At 39.7% G+C, this 14,229-nt stretch overlaps 1 protein-coding gene across 1 annotated transcript in view; it reads right to left on the bottom strand.

Moving 5' to 3' along the window:
- Positions 1-14,229, bottom strand: part of obscna (obscurin, cytoskeletal calmodulin and titin-interacting RhoGEF a) — a 66,490-nt gene that overhangs the window by 22,844 nt on the left and 29,417 nt on the right. Inside the window, exons 27-45 of the mRNA XM_051668855.1 lie at positions 13,262-13,531; positions 12,438-12,716; positions 11,974-12,231; positions 11,569-11,835; positions 11,061-11,327; positions 10,216-10,482; positions 7,723-7,989; positions 7,366-7,632; positions 6,895-7,161; positions 6,536-6,802; positions 6,164-6,433; positions 5,756-6,022; positions 3,451-5,664; positions 2,901-2,958; positions 2,652-2,764; positions 2,423-2,532; positions 2,073-2,273; positions 1,674-1,768; positions 1,038-1,211 (exon numbers count right to left, since the gene is read on the bottom strand). Of these exons, the coding sequence (XP_051524815.1) occupies positions 1,038-1,211; positions 1,674-1,768; positions 2,073-2,273; positions 2,423-2,532; positions 2,652-2,764; positions 2,901-2,958; positions 3,451-5,664; positions 5,756-6,022; positions 6,164-6,433; positions 6,536-6,802; positions 6,895-7,161; positions 7,366-7,632; positions 7,723-7,989; positions 10,216-10,482; positions 11,061-11,327; positions 11,569-11,835; positions 11,974-12,231; positions 12,438-12,716; positions 13,262-13,531 (6,178 nt within the window). The remainder of the gene's footprint in view (positions 1-1,037; positions 1,212-1,673; positions 1,769-2,072; positions 2,274-2,422; positions 2,533-2,651; positions 2,765-2,900; positions 2,959-3,450; positions 5,665-5,755; positions 6,023-6,163; positions 6,434-6,535; positions 6,803-6,894; positions 7,162-7,365; positions 7,633-7,722; positions 7,990-10,215; positions 10,483-11,060; positions 11,328-11,568; positions 11,836-11,973; positions 12,232-12,437; positions 12,717-13,261; positions 13,532-14,229) is intronic.

The raw sequence follows: 14,229 nt of genomic DNA, 5'->3' as shown, positions 1-14,229 counted from the left end.
AGCAGCCATCACCCCAACACCTTATCCTTGAGTAATCATGCTAAATTGCTAATTTGGTACTAGAAAATCACTTGCCATTACATCAAACACAGTTGGAAGCTATTTGGTTCGTTAAATGAAGCATAACATTGTCTTTGTGTTTGTTTTTGAGTTGCCACAGTATGCAATAGACTGGCATGCCTTAAGGTCAATATTAGGTCAAAAATGGCAAAAAAGAAACAGCTTTCTCTAGAAACTCGTCAGTCAATCATTGTCTTGAGGAATGAAGGCTATACAATGCTTGAAATTGGCAAAAAAAAATGAAGATTTCATACAAAGGTGTACACTACAGTCTTCAAAGACAAAGGACAACTGGTTCTAACAAGGACAGAAAGAGATGTGGAAGGCCAGATGTACAACTAAACAAGAGGATAAGTATATCAGAGTCTCTAGTTTGAGAAATAGATGCCTCACATGTCCTCTGCTGACAGCTTCATTCAATTCTACCTGCTCAACACCAGTTTCATGTACAACAGTAAAGAGAAGACTCAGGACTACAGGCCTTATGGGAAGAATTGCAAAGAAAAAGCCTCTTTTGAAACAGAAAAACAAAAAGAAAACACAGACATTGGACAACAGATAATTGGAAAAGAGTGTTTTGGATCTTAACCACATTGAGCATTTGTGGGATTAGCTAGACTGTAAGGTGTGTGAGAAGTGCCCGACAAGACACATCTATGGCAAGTGTTACAGGAAGTGTGGGGTGAAATGTCATCTGAGTATCTGGACAAACTGACAGCTAGAATGCCAAGGATATGCAAAACTGTCATTGCTGCACGTGGAGGATTTTTTGATGAGAACTCTTTGAAGTAGTTTAAAAAAAAAAATCTAATTTTAATAGTAATTTTTCATGTTATTAATGTCCTGACTACACATTGTGATCAGATGAATATTTGGTGAATAAAACTACCAATTTCTTTCCATAAGAGCAAAATCTGTACATTATTCCAAACGTTTGGCCGCCAGTGTATATATATACACTTCATAAATGTTTTTACCATTCATGGAAGCTTGCAATATCCCTGATATTGCGGAAAATATACTCTTTTTGGCTGAGGATGGTGAGAGGAACTTGAGAGCTTGTATCTAAGTACTGTAAATGGTGCTCCAAAAAGAAGTTTATCTCCCGCACAAAATCGATCTCACCATCAAGCAGTCCTTTGATCAACTGACTGAGAAGTGAAAAAAACAGAAAAGTAGTAGATAATGAAACAATTTAGGTTCTCAATAAAACATCATAACATCAGCAGTATATTACAACTTCTTGGATGACACCTCAGACATTTACTGTAGGTCAGGCATTAAAAATGGCTACCACTTGGCTTGACATACTCCAAACCCAAACTCGAACAGAAGTGATTCGCAAAGAAAAACACAGTTAAACTATGCAATGTATTATGTGTATTTTTTCATTGTAATAGGCTTTTTGATGTTGACAGAGTTTATTTTGCTCAACACTGCAGTCATCATACACTTTTAGTGTACATGTGCTCTCAGGAGACAGGGAAGCAAGCCTTTTGTGTCTCTGCCAGTTTTTGGAGTCTGAGTAATAACTGTAAGACAAATTCTGTAAGGGGTCAGCAAGAGTTGTGTAGTGTTGGGTAAGTTTCTTATTGCAAATGATGATGACCTACCTTTGGTTCAAGCTGTGCTCATCCTTTGTGACCATTTTTTTGCCTTTTTCAGGGGTATCTCTTGTCTCTAATTCATGGCCCAATGAAAAGATTTCCTTTGAGTAGATCATTTAAATGATTACTAAAATGACGTAGTAACTTCTTTGATGTAACACACTTTAATTTTTTTTTTTTTTTTAGGAAAAAACAGTAAATATCTGCACACAGGTATTAATGCGGCAAATTGCATTGTTTTAAAAACTTTCGAGCATTGACATGAAGCACCTTTTCTATGATTTCTCACAGTAACTATATCAATGCAATGCTAATTGAAATATACTCTGTATATCGTGTATATATATATATATATATATATATATATATATATATATATATATATATATATATATATACACTTACCTTTATCTTTTTCTCTAGGTATGCTGGGGAAACCCAGCCCTGACGGGATGGTGTGATCTTGGTTGGCTTCGTACGGACAAGCCATCTCACAGGATGAGCTGAGTCCAGGACCTCCACAAACTGGCCTTCCTTTAGTAAAAATGCCTCTTTGTTTCCTCCAATAGGATGACAATCCGTTTTGGCTACATAAAGGTCAAATGTCTGCAGTATGACAAAATAAATAAATAAATAAAATAATTTTTTATGAACTTTCACCTTGGTTGTAAAGCACTCTGAGCTTCAGTTAAAAGTTCTCTATGAGTAAAGTTTATTATTATTTTTAGCTTACGATAAAGAGAATTAGATAATACCTCTCCTCTGTCTTCATCTCCATCTGACTCTGAGAATGACTCAATATTTGCAGAGGACTTGTAGGAATGTATGCGTTTAGGGGAAGGCGTTCTGCTCTGTGGATTAGCATCTATGACAAATACAAATGCGTAAAATAGTCGGCAAGGTATATTGATCTTCTCATACCTTCCATGAGGCTTTAGTCCTTGAACAAACTGAACCCCAACTTGCAGTACCAATAGAACTGACCTTTCACTTTCAGCTGGCCTAAAGTATTTGGGGGTTGTGCACTATTACTTTTTTTTTCTTCAGAACTTTGAGTAGTTGGAGCTTCAGCTTTTGACTTCTCTGGCTCTTTTCCCCTGTTTGAGAAGAGATGATGAAAAAAAATACTTGAAAGTTTCAACCCAAAGTAAAGCAAGAAAAAAAGAATATTTTAGCTGCAAATATTCTTTGTAAATTGAATCCTTGAGAGGTCTTTTCCTTCATTCAACTTACCAAGATAGGTGTTCTGTCTCAGCATCAGGGGCTGTGTCATAATCTGAGTGACAGGATACTAAAGAGGAAAGGAATTAAAGGAACAGTTCACCTATAGGAATAGTTCACCTCATAAATAACTAACCCTCATGTCGTTTCACATCTGTATGCCTTTTACTTACTTAAGGTTTAAAAAGGACTCAAAAGTATCATAAAAGTAGTCAATGTGATTTGTGCGTCATATTATTCAAAGTCAAAGTTTGGTGAGAAACAACCCAAAATTTCAGTGATTTCTCAGTGAAAATCTTGACATCTGTTCTGCATTCATGAGTGTTACCAGAGAAGCTCGCTCATATTGGCACACATTTTAAATGATAAACTAGGTTTAATGGCAACTAGGTTTAAAACAATATCGTGGTGAATAAATTATGGCAGAATTTTATTCCTTTTTCCTTTAAAAGAGTCAAGTATAGTTACTATTAACATTACTATTGTTACTATTATAGCTTAAAAGTTAGACCAACCCTTTGAAACAGGCAAAACAGGCAAAATACAATATATAGCAACTCACTCGAGCTGACTGATATTAGACTTCTCCTCTTCTCCTTGATCTTGCTGTAGGTGTCATCTGCCGGTAGATCATAGGCAAGTCTCAATAGTTCCTCTTCGGTGTTAAGTGTCTGTAAAGTCTCTTTCCCAGAGACAATTTCTGTACCTGGTGTTTGTGCAGTCTGACTTGTCAGAGATGGCTTTTGAGGTTTACCCACTGTCACATTCCCATTGTAACTAATTGTTCCAAACTTGTTTTCTACTTCACATGTATAGATTCCAGCATCTTTGGTTGTAACACTGGAAAATGCTAGAAGACACCTACCATCCTCATTATGGGTGATTTTGTACCTTTTCCCTGGCTTGAGATCTACTCCATCTTTAAGCCAGCGCACAATGGCAATTCTACCTTCCACCACACACTCTAAGAATGATGTGCCACCAATTTCGATATTCTGGTTCTTGAACACTTTCTTGAATACAGGCCGCATATCCTTTCTAGTTTTGTAGCCCTTGAAAGCAGCTTGAATCTTAATGGCAGCCTCCAGCATCTCCGGCTCATCCTCAAAATCTATGTCTATCCCAGGGCTATCCAAACTACCTTGTTCTGCTTGGGAAATATTCTGTTTGTTAGTATCCACATTTTGAGCATCTAACGTGATCTGATCTGTCGTCATCTCCTGGACTTGAGTTATAGATCCCCGAGAAACATATTCTTCAAGCATGACCTGACCTCTGTTGTCCATGTGTTGTAAACTCTGTTCAACTTCCTGTGACTTCCTCTGCACTTCACTAAAAGACATTGCTTCAGCTTTCTCTGCAGAAAATATTTGTTTTTGAAGTTTCTGGCTTGTTATAACAACACTTGGTGCTTTTTTTTCAACATGCTTTGGCACTTTTCTATGATGTTCATCTATTGATTTAACCTGTTCAATTTCTGGACTCTTTTCAGAATGGACAATTGGTTTCTCAGATTTTACAATTTGATCCAGTAATTTATTTCTTGGTTTTGTCTCTTGATCCTTGGAGCTTCTTGGTTTTGGAGCTCTTTCTTCAGCATGCTTTGGCACTTCTCCGTAATGTTCATCTATGAATTTTATCTTTTCAATTTCTGAACCCCTTTCAAAATGGACATATGGTCTCTCATATAGTGCACTTTTATCCAAGAATTTCTTTTTTGGCTCCTTATCTTTATACTTCCTGAAGTGCAATTCATCGTCCTCTGATGCCTTGAAGATGGTGTCCACAATTGGCTCTGTGGCAACACTTACTTTATTTTGTTCCCACTCTTTGTCCTTATGGAAGTGCAATTCATCATCTTCTAATACCATGGAGACAATGTCCACAATTGGCTCTGTGGCCACACTTTGGAATACTTCAGTGTGTTGGGGGGCCCTTTCTTTGGAGAGGCTTGGAGAACTATATTTATATTCTGATGTTTTTGAAGTAGCATTCACAGTTTGCTTTATGTCCATACCCTGGTTCTTTACTTTCAAGACATAGGGTTGCCTTTTGGATTCAACACAAGGCTGGGAGACCTCACTGGGGAGAGCTAGAGTTACATACTCTGATGCCTTTGGGGTCTCCACTCTTGACATCATGACCACACCCTGTTTGTTGGACTCCATGTCCACAGTTGGCTGTTTGACAACACTCTGGATCTTTGCTTCAAAAACACTGTGTTGGTCTGGGGGTGAAACATTAATATGTGTGACCTTACCCTTTGACCTGGGTGAAGGCTGGGGAATGTCTCTGGGTAGTTCCTTGCCTTTATGTTCATTTGTATCTGTGCTTGGAGTTTTCTTCAGAGCTTGCACTGAGATCTCTTCATTGTGCTGGTATTTAGAAATCCCAGCAACCTTTTTGGAATCTGCATCCACTCCTTTTTTTCTTTGTTCTTCGTGTACATGGGTTGAAAGAGAAGGAATTTCAGGTTCTTCCATGGTAGGACCAAACTTGTGTACAACCTGAGTCATTTTAGGACTCCCATTTTTTCCCTTTTGTCTCACTAATGATTTCCTCTGGACTGCTTGGTCATCTGCCTCTTTCTCAAAGAGATGTTGGAAGTGAATTTCTGATGGTTCTAAGATAGTGTTGTCTGTTGTCTCGATCACTGACACCTGTTTACTTTGAACCAGGTCACTGCATGGTTCTTCCACAAAAACACTTAGCTGACCATTTTTTCCTTTTGATCTTGGTGGGGCTTTAGGGATGTCTTTAGTATTTGGTGAAGCCTCTGATGACATTACAGGAAATAACATTACCAATTAATGTATTAAATGTTAAGCAATGCTTTAAGGAAAATGGCAGTATGCTTATAAATGTACCTTTTATAACAACAGAAGCTGTTGTCTCAGTCCTAGCAGTACAGCAATTGTAGACACCACTGTCCTGACATTTTAGATCATGGATTTGAAGGTGTAATTCTGAGCCATTTTGTTTCATTTCATACTTGCTTCCAGGCTTTAACAGCACTGTTCCCTTCTTCCACTGTACGGCAACTCCAGGTTTTGAAAGCTCACAGCTTAGGATAGCTTCTTCACCTTCCACTGCTTCAATGCTTTGAAGGTTCTTGCAAAAGAATAAAGGTTGCTCTGGACATGGTGAAATAAAGACTTATTAGCAAGTGCTAGAAATTTGAAACTACTTGTTTGATTGCAAGCTAGACTGTAAGAGTGCTACATGCATACAGCATTAGATAAAGCAGATATGTTTCACCAAAACAAGCACCACACCTTTCACCAAAATTGAGCAAGTAGTCACCAGGGTTCCAGCACAACATTTGTAGCTCCCACTGTCCTGAGCTGTTAGCTCATGAATCTGAAGCTGTAGTTTACAGTTATCCTGTTTCATCTCATACTTTTTACCAGGCTTCAGCAGCACAACTCCTTTCTTCCACTGCACTGCAATTCCAGGTTTTTTAGAGAGCTCACAGTTCAAGAAAGCTGTTTTTCCCTGCTCTGCTTCTTGGTTTTGGAGCTCCTCAGAAAAGAACAGAGGCTGTTCTGGAGAGGGTAAAAAAACAAAAATATCTAAGACCTTAAATTTCATGCTCAACCAAAGAAACAAATAGATGAATGGCTTAATGCATGACATAATTGACTTACCCTTTACCACTAGGGAAGCGGTTGTCACCAGGCTACCTGCACAACATTTATAAGAGCCAGAGTCTTGACTTTTCAAGTCACATATCTGGAGATGTAGTAGACAGCCATCCTGTTTAATCTCATACTTGTTTCCTGGATTTAGCAACACTGCTCCCTTCTTCCACTGCACAGCAACTCCAGGTTTGGAGAGTTCACAGCTCAGGAAGGCTGTCTTGCCTTCCTCTGCTTCAATGCCTTGCAGATTCTTGCAGAAGAACAAAGGTTGCTCTGGAGGGGGTAAAAAAAATCAACAACAAAAATATCCTTACAATGTCCTCTTTCATCTCTGGGTGAAAAATGCCTTTAAGTAATTCACTTACCTTTCACCACAAGAGAAGCAGTTGTCACCAGACTACCTGCACAACATTTATAAGAGCCAGTGTCTTCACTTTTCAGGTCGTGTATCTGAAGCTGTAGTAGACAGCCTTCCTGTTTCATCTTGTACTTTCTTCCTGGTTTTATCAGCAATGATCCCTTCCTCCACTGCACAGCAACTCCAGGTTTTGAGAGTTTACAGCAAAGGAAGGCTGTCTTAACCTCCTCTACCTCCTGATTTTGGAGCTCCTCTATGAAGACAATGGGTGGTTCTGGAGAAAGCAAATATAAATATGGCCTAATTCTAGTACCAGCCTTTAACTCCAAAGAGGGTAACTGATGCTGAACATTCCATGCTTACTAGATATCTTGACCAATATTTAGAATGTTGAAAAATGAAATCTTACTTGGTTAAAATTGACTTATGCATGAAAGGAAAATGTATAGATGGGGATTTAATCTTAATAAATACATACCTTTCACCTCAAGAGATGCTGTGGTCACCAAGCTACCAGCACAACATTTGTACATGCCACTGTCTTGACTGTTCAAATCATGTATCAGAAGCTGTAATTTACAGCCATTCTCCTTCATCTTATATTTATTTCCTGGTCTAAGCAGCACTGTACCCTTCATCCACTGCACTGCAACTCCAGTTTTAGAGAGCTCACAGGTCATTATGGCAGTCTCACCTTCTTCTACTTCTTGCCTTTGGAGCTCCTCACAGAAATACAGAGGTTGCTCTGGATTCAGCAAATAAGTGTGTTACTTGTTACTTGAATGTCATTGTTACACTAACAACTAAATACAAACTAAAATAGAATATTTTGTACCTTTAACTTCCAGAGATGCTGAGGTCACTAGACTACCAACACAACATGTGTAGACACCACTGTCTTGAATTGTGAGCTCACAGATCTGAAGCTGCAATTCAATACCATTCTGCTTTATTTTATACTTCTTGCCAGGCTTTAGCAGCACTGTTCCCTTCTTCCACTGTACAGCTGCTCCAGGTTTTGAAAGTTCACAGCAAATCAAGGCAGTTTCTCCCTCCTCTGCTTCTTGACACTCAAGTGTCTTGCTGAAGTACAAAGGTTGTTCTGAAAAATTAAAATGGACAAAGCTCATAATTAATATAATTTACCCTAGGACCACACAACCTGTTGAAACAGTTTAATTAACACTTCTTTGCAATTTCACTTTGTATGACGGAAGTCAATTTGTAGGAGCCATAAAGTTATATATAGAGGGAGGATAACATTATCAAATAATGTATTAAATTCTTCACTGCATGGTTTGTTTCACTTAGTTTTCAGTGCTCTCCCTGTGGTAGATGGAATGCATTGCACCTGCTTTTTGCTTTTCTTGAAGGCAACCATTTTAACAGGAAGGACAGCCATTTTCAGGTCTCTCCAGAGATGTCTGATTGTGTTCAAGTCCAGGCTCTGGCTGGGCCACTCAAGGACATTCACAGTGTTGTCCCTAAGCCACTCTTGCATTGTCTTTGCTGTGTGCTTAGGGGCATTGTCCTTTTGGAAGGTAAACCTTCAGCCCAGTCTGAGGTCCTGAGCACTCTGGATTAGGTTTTCATTAAGGATATCTCTGTATTTTGCTGCATTCAGCTTTTCTTCAACCCTGACCAGTCCCCCAGTCCCTGCCACTTAAAAACACCCTGTGGCAGAATGATCTGCCCCTCTGGCTCGTCATCGTCACCCCGCCTCTTAGGGCCGCCCTTCAGCCAGGCTCAGGGAGTTGGGCGGGAGAGCTAGAAGAGGTACATAATTAATAAGCCTCGTTTGGTCAGCGGTGAATGAAGCACACCTGATGGGGATAATGCTTCATCACTGCTGTCTTTAAAACGCAGTGCGCACCTCTTCTCAGGGAGCCGGCTTCAAATCTTCATGTGTGCACACACTGGCATCCTCGCACACCCAGGACCAGAGCTGGGAGGGATCGGATGAGTGGACGCGCTGCCGGACCCGTTCTTCGGACCCCTGGACACCATAATGAGTCGCCGGGGGTGAACAGCTCACGTTGCCGCCAACGGGCTAGATGCAGAGTCGCCTTCCCCTCACGCTTGCCATGGACCTGGAAAGACAGGCCGCCAGTGATGCTGCCGCCCCAGGCGCCATGGACTTTGGAGGGGAGCATGAGCGGCCAACTGACCCAGCCCGTGCCTGGGCTATCCTATGAACACTACCCTGCCTCTTTCACAGAGCCCCGTTCACAGAAAGGATGCCAGATTCCCCCTTTTATTATGAACACTATTCCCCCTTGTACACTTTATTACCCCTTTTGGACATTTTTACGTTTATTATTGTTTCCATTAAATGCCTCTCCGAGGCTTGACGCCACACCCACACAGCATGATGCTACTACCACCATGTTTTACCACTGGGATGATATTGCACAGGTGATGAGCACTAACTGGTTTCCTCCAGACATGACTCTTGGAATTGAGGCCAAACAGTTCAAGCTTAATTTCATCAGATCAGAGAATCTTGTTTCACACAGTCTGAGATTCCTTTAGGTGCTTTTTTGTGTCTTGCACTGAGGAGAGGCTGCCGTCTGGCCACTCTGCCATAAAGCCCAGATAGGAGTGTTGCAGTGATGGTTGTCCTTCTGCAAGTTTCTCCCATCTCCACACATGATATCTGGAGCTCAACCAAAGTTACCAATGGGTTCTTGGTGACCTCTCTTACCAAGCCCCTTCTCCCCGATTGCTCAGTTTGGCCAGGTGGCCAGCTCTAGCAAGAGTCCTGGTTTTTCCAAACTTCTTCCATTTAAGAATTATGGGGGCCACTGTGCTCTTGGGAACCTTCAATGCAGCCAAACATTTTTTTTTAGCCTTCCTCAGATCTGTGCCTCAACAAAATCCTGTCTCTGAGCTCTGCAGGCAGTTCCTTTGACCTCATGGCTTGGTTTTTGCGCTGCTCTGCATTTTCAGCTGTGAGACCTTATATAGACAGGTGTATGCCTTTCCAAATAATGTCCAACCAATTGAATGTCCAATCAAGTGTAGAAACATCTCAAAGATGAACCAGAGAAATGGGATGCATTTTTTGCACATAGCAAATGGTTTGAATGTCAATGTGATATTTTTTTTTTTTTTTTAATTTTTTTTATAAATTGGCAAAGTTATCAAAAATCTGGTTTTTGCTTTGTCATTATGAGGTATGGTGTGTAGATTGATGTGAAAAAAATAACAATAATAATTTAAAGCATTTTAGCATAAGGCTGCAACATAACAAAATGTGAAAAAAATGAAGGGGTCTGAATACTTTCTGGGTACACTGTATGTGACCTTCTAAGTCCACACATCCCACCTTTGACTACAATGGATGCTGTAGTAACCAGGCTTCCAAAGCAACACTTGTATGTGCCACTATCCTGACTTGTCAGGTCATGTATCTGAAGCTGTACTTTGCAGCCATCTTGTTTCATCTCATATTTGTTTGCTGGCCTCAGTCGTATTGCTCCCTTCTTCCATTGCACTTCAATTCCAGGTTTAGAGAGCTCACAGCACAGGAAGGCCGTCTCACCCTCCTCTGCCTCCTGGTTATGGAGTTCTTCACAGAAGAACAGAGGTTGCTCTGGCAAGGAAGAATGAATTTGTTTACTAGATTTGTAGGAAAAGAATGTGACAACAATAATCGACATACTGTGTAACGAGGAAAAAATGACAAATGTCTCTTTCAGCCTGAGGGTTCCCACACTTACTGACAAGAGAATTTCCATGACCTTTGATTACTGGATAAAGATTTTTTTGTATTATCATTTTGATTCAGAAAGATATGTAAATGAATAATTTATTCTGATTTATAAACTGGTTCAACCAATTCATTGAAAAGAACCAATTCAAAAGAGTAATGTCCTCGTAAATCGGACATTACCATGGCTTGTAAGTACAAGCTCTATACACAAGCAATATCGAATCCATTACATATTTTAGAGGATTACTTGAAAGATTTATATTCACTATAGAAATTTTCATGACTTTTCCAGGCTTGGAACACCATTTAAAATGTTAAATTCTCTCATATTTTCAGGTTTATCATAACCATGGGAAGCATGCAGTCTTTTACTGAATGGTCTCACTCGGCTATCATAGTGATGAATGAATCTCCATGCCTTAGATGGAAAGTCTAAATTACCTTTATGTATCACATACCTTTTACAAAAACATTAGCCCGTGTTTCTAGGCTGCCAGCACAGCATCTGTAGATGCCACTGTCTTGACAGGTGAGGTCATGGATCTGAAGCTGTAATTCATTGCCTTCTTGCTTTATGCCATATTTCTTTCCAGGCTTCAGCAGCATTGCACCTTTTTTCCATTGTACTGACACTACAGATTTAGAGAGCTCACAGCACAGGAAGGCTGTCTCACCTTCCTCCACTTCTTGGTTTTGGAGCTCTCCACAGAAAAACAAAGGATGCTCTGGGGTATAAGAGAAGAAACTTTTAGTATAAATGTTTGCAATGATATTTGTGAAAAATATATGTTTGCATTTAATTAATGCTTTATCTTTAAGATATAACACTGAATTATAAGAGTTTTAGAGAACATTAGAGAATATTTACACATTTAATTGTAACATTATGTTCATGCTCAGATAAAATCTTTATGATCACCTGAATAAACAGATCTGCAATTATTTTGCTGATTGTCTTGCTTATACCTTTCACAGTAATGCTGGCCCTTGTCTCAATGCCATCGGCACAACATCTGTAGGCGCCATTGTCCTGACTTGTGACATCATTTATCTGTAGCTGTAGCTCACATCCATCCTGCTTCATCTCATATTTGTTCCCTGGTCTAAGCAGAACTGCTCCCTTCTTCCACTCAACTGCAACTCCAGGTTGAGACAGCTCACAGCGCAAGAAAGCAATCTCACCCTCTTCTGCTTCTTGGTTTTGGAGCTCCCCGCAGAAAAATAAAGGACGTTCTGAGATAGAAGAGTAGAATCCTTAAGTATATGGATGGACCATCCCAACCATTGAAATACAGTTGTGATTAAATTAAAATGTATCTAAAAAGTTATGGCGAGATTATGGATTTCAAGCACGTAGGACATGATTTGCACCTTTGACTGTAAGAGTAGCACTGCTCTGCATATCTCCTGTATCACACATATAAGTCCCAGCATCCTCTTTTCTGACTTTGTAAATTAGAAGAAGATTACGCTTCCCTTCTTTTAGAGGTTTATATTTTTCTCCCGGGAGCAGGGTTACATTATTTCGTTTCCAGGTGACAGGAGTGCAAAAATCAGAAGTCACACAGGACAGTGTGGCAGAATCTCCCTCAAAAATGATAATGTCTTTCAGTTTCTCCTCTATAAAAACTAAAAAAAGAGAGAATGCACTTTAGAGTATGCAGTTAAACCAAACATAATCTGTCCTTTCCTTACTTATCTTTATAAATATGTCTGCTAAATAAATGCTAATTAAATTACATAAGGGAATATTTTTGATCAAAGAAATTGTTTGTATGGTTTTAATTAAATCCACTCTATACAGTAAACTTTGGGATAAGGATCCTTGTGCTAACCTTTAGGTTTGCTGTTCACCCGCAGATAACCTGAAGTCTTTTCATTTCCCACCACAAAGGACACAATACCGGACTCCTCAAGTGTGGTCATGGTGAGCACAAGGTGGTGTTCTCTGCCACAGGTACTTATTTGGTTCATGTCATTCTCCTGCAGTACGTTAGAACCAAGCCACCAAACTCCATCAAGGATGTTCTCGTGTGACAGCACACACACAAAATGGGCATTTTCGCCAGCAGTAACTGTCAAATCACATAGTCCTTTCACAATCCTCACACGTTCTGAAGAGGAAATATTAACCAAATGAGAGCATACCTCTAACATAAATGCACAAGTGCTTTTGGAGTTCATTTGTTGAAAAAGGTGAAAGCAAGCTAAAATTTAATTACAGCTCTTGTTATTTCAAGCTGAGGTGTTTCACTTTTTCATTATCATTTCATTACATTAAAATGATAAGACAACTATTAGTAAGACATTTATAGGTGGATTTCCTCGAAAACTATAAATACTGGCTCTCTATGGCACTATAAATATATTGCTGTATTTATTTGAGCATCCTGACCGCCTTACACCGCAATAGTGACTCAACCAATATTGACGGGCGTGAGTTTGGGGTTGGACTATCTGTTTGCTCAATCAATGGCAGATGGGGGGAGTGTTTGGGAAAGCAGTTTTAAAAATGTTTATTCTTGCAATTCTGTTTGGTGGGGCCAGTAGCACAGGTATTGCACATTTCATCTTTAAGCTGATGCATGTTGTAAACATTTTACCAGTTTTATGTTATATTCCATACATTTTCAATATATGGACAGAAAAGGGTGTTTACCTATCACTTTGAGAGTTGCACAGGTCTTCTTGCCTCTAACACTGCATGTGTATATGCCAGCATCCTCCGCTCTCAGTTTCCTGATTTCAAGCTCCTGAGTGGAACCTTTATGATGCAGGGTATATCGCCCACCCTGGGTAATCTGATTTGCATCTTTTCTCCAGGTCACTGGGGCATTGGAGCTAGAGAGTAAACAACTAAAGAGGACAGAATCCCCCTCTACTGCCTCTTGACTCTCAAGTTCTTTCTCAAAGAACACAGAGGCAGCAGCTGTGAGAGGTGTGGGAAAAGTATAATCTCAACAACAGCTCCAAAGTAATTTGAGAGGAAAAAATAGCAAATTTGAAATTGTGTAGGAATATTATTAGATGTTGATAGAGTCTGACATGACATGAAATGAGATGTGTGTGTGTATGACCCTGAGATTCATGAAGGGATCATGGGGGTATCATGGTGTTTATACTACTCTAAATTGTAAAGGCTGGATTACACTATCTAACTTTAATACCAATTTTAACCCCAATTTGCTGTTGGGCCAAGTCTGTGCTAGTCAGCCCCAGACTGCAGATATTGGGCCACTCAGAGTTTAGAGATTTCACAGAAAATTGTGTAGTCAGTGTATGAGTAGAGACTCCGATTTCTTTCCCTCAAACTATGATTTTTCCTAGTCGGAGTATATCAAAGAGGTTTGATATTTGAGAGCTGACTATAGTAGTGCATGATAATCCATGACACAAATCTGAAGTTATACGGTGAACATCTAATGGAAATCGAGCGAACGGGGCTATTAAGCTCAAGAAATCGAGATGGCAAACAAGCACTCAAAGTGGAGCTAAACTTCTAATGCCACTCATCTTTTAGAGTCTATACTGGTCGCGTCTTTCCACCCAAGCCTGCACCCAAATGCCCTTTTGCGACTCGTATCACAAAGTAGTAGATGGTCAGCTTCTGTACATCTATGTTTGTTT

The sequence above is a fragment of the Myxocyprinus asiaticus genome, chromosome 33 (assembly GCF_019703515.2).
Source record: "Myxocyprinus asiaticus isolate MX2 ecotype Aquarium Trade chromosome 33, UBuf_Myxa_2, whole genome shotgun sequence".
In the NCBI taxonomy this organism is placed as follows: Eukaryota; Metazoa; Chordata; class Actinopteri; order Cypriniformes; family Catostomidae; genus Myxocyprinus; species Myxocyprinus asiaticus.
This window is presented reverse-complemented; position numbering and strand designations above follow the sequence as displayed.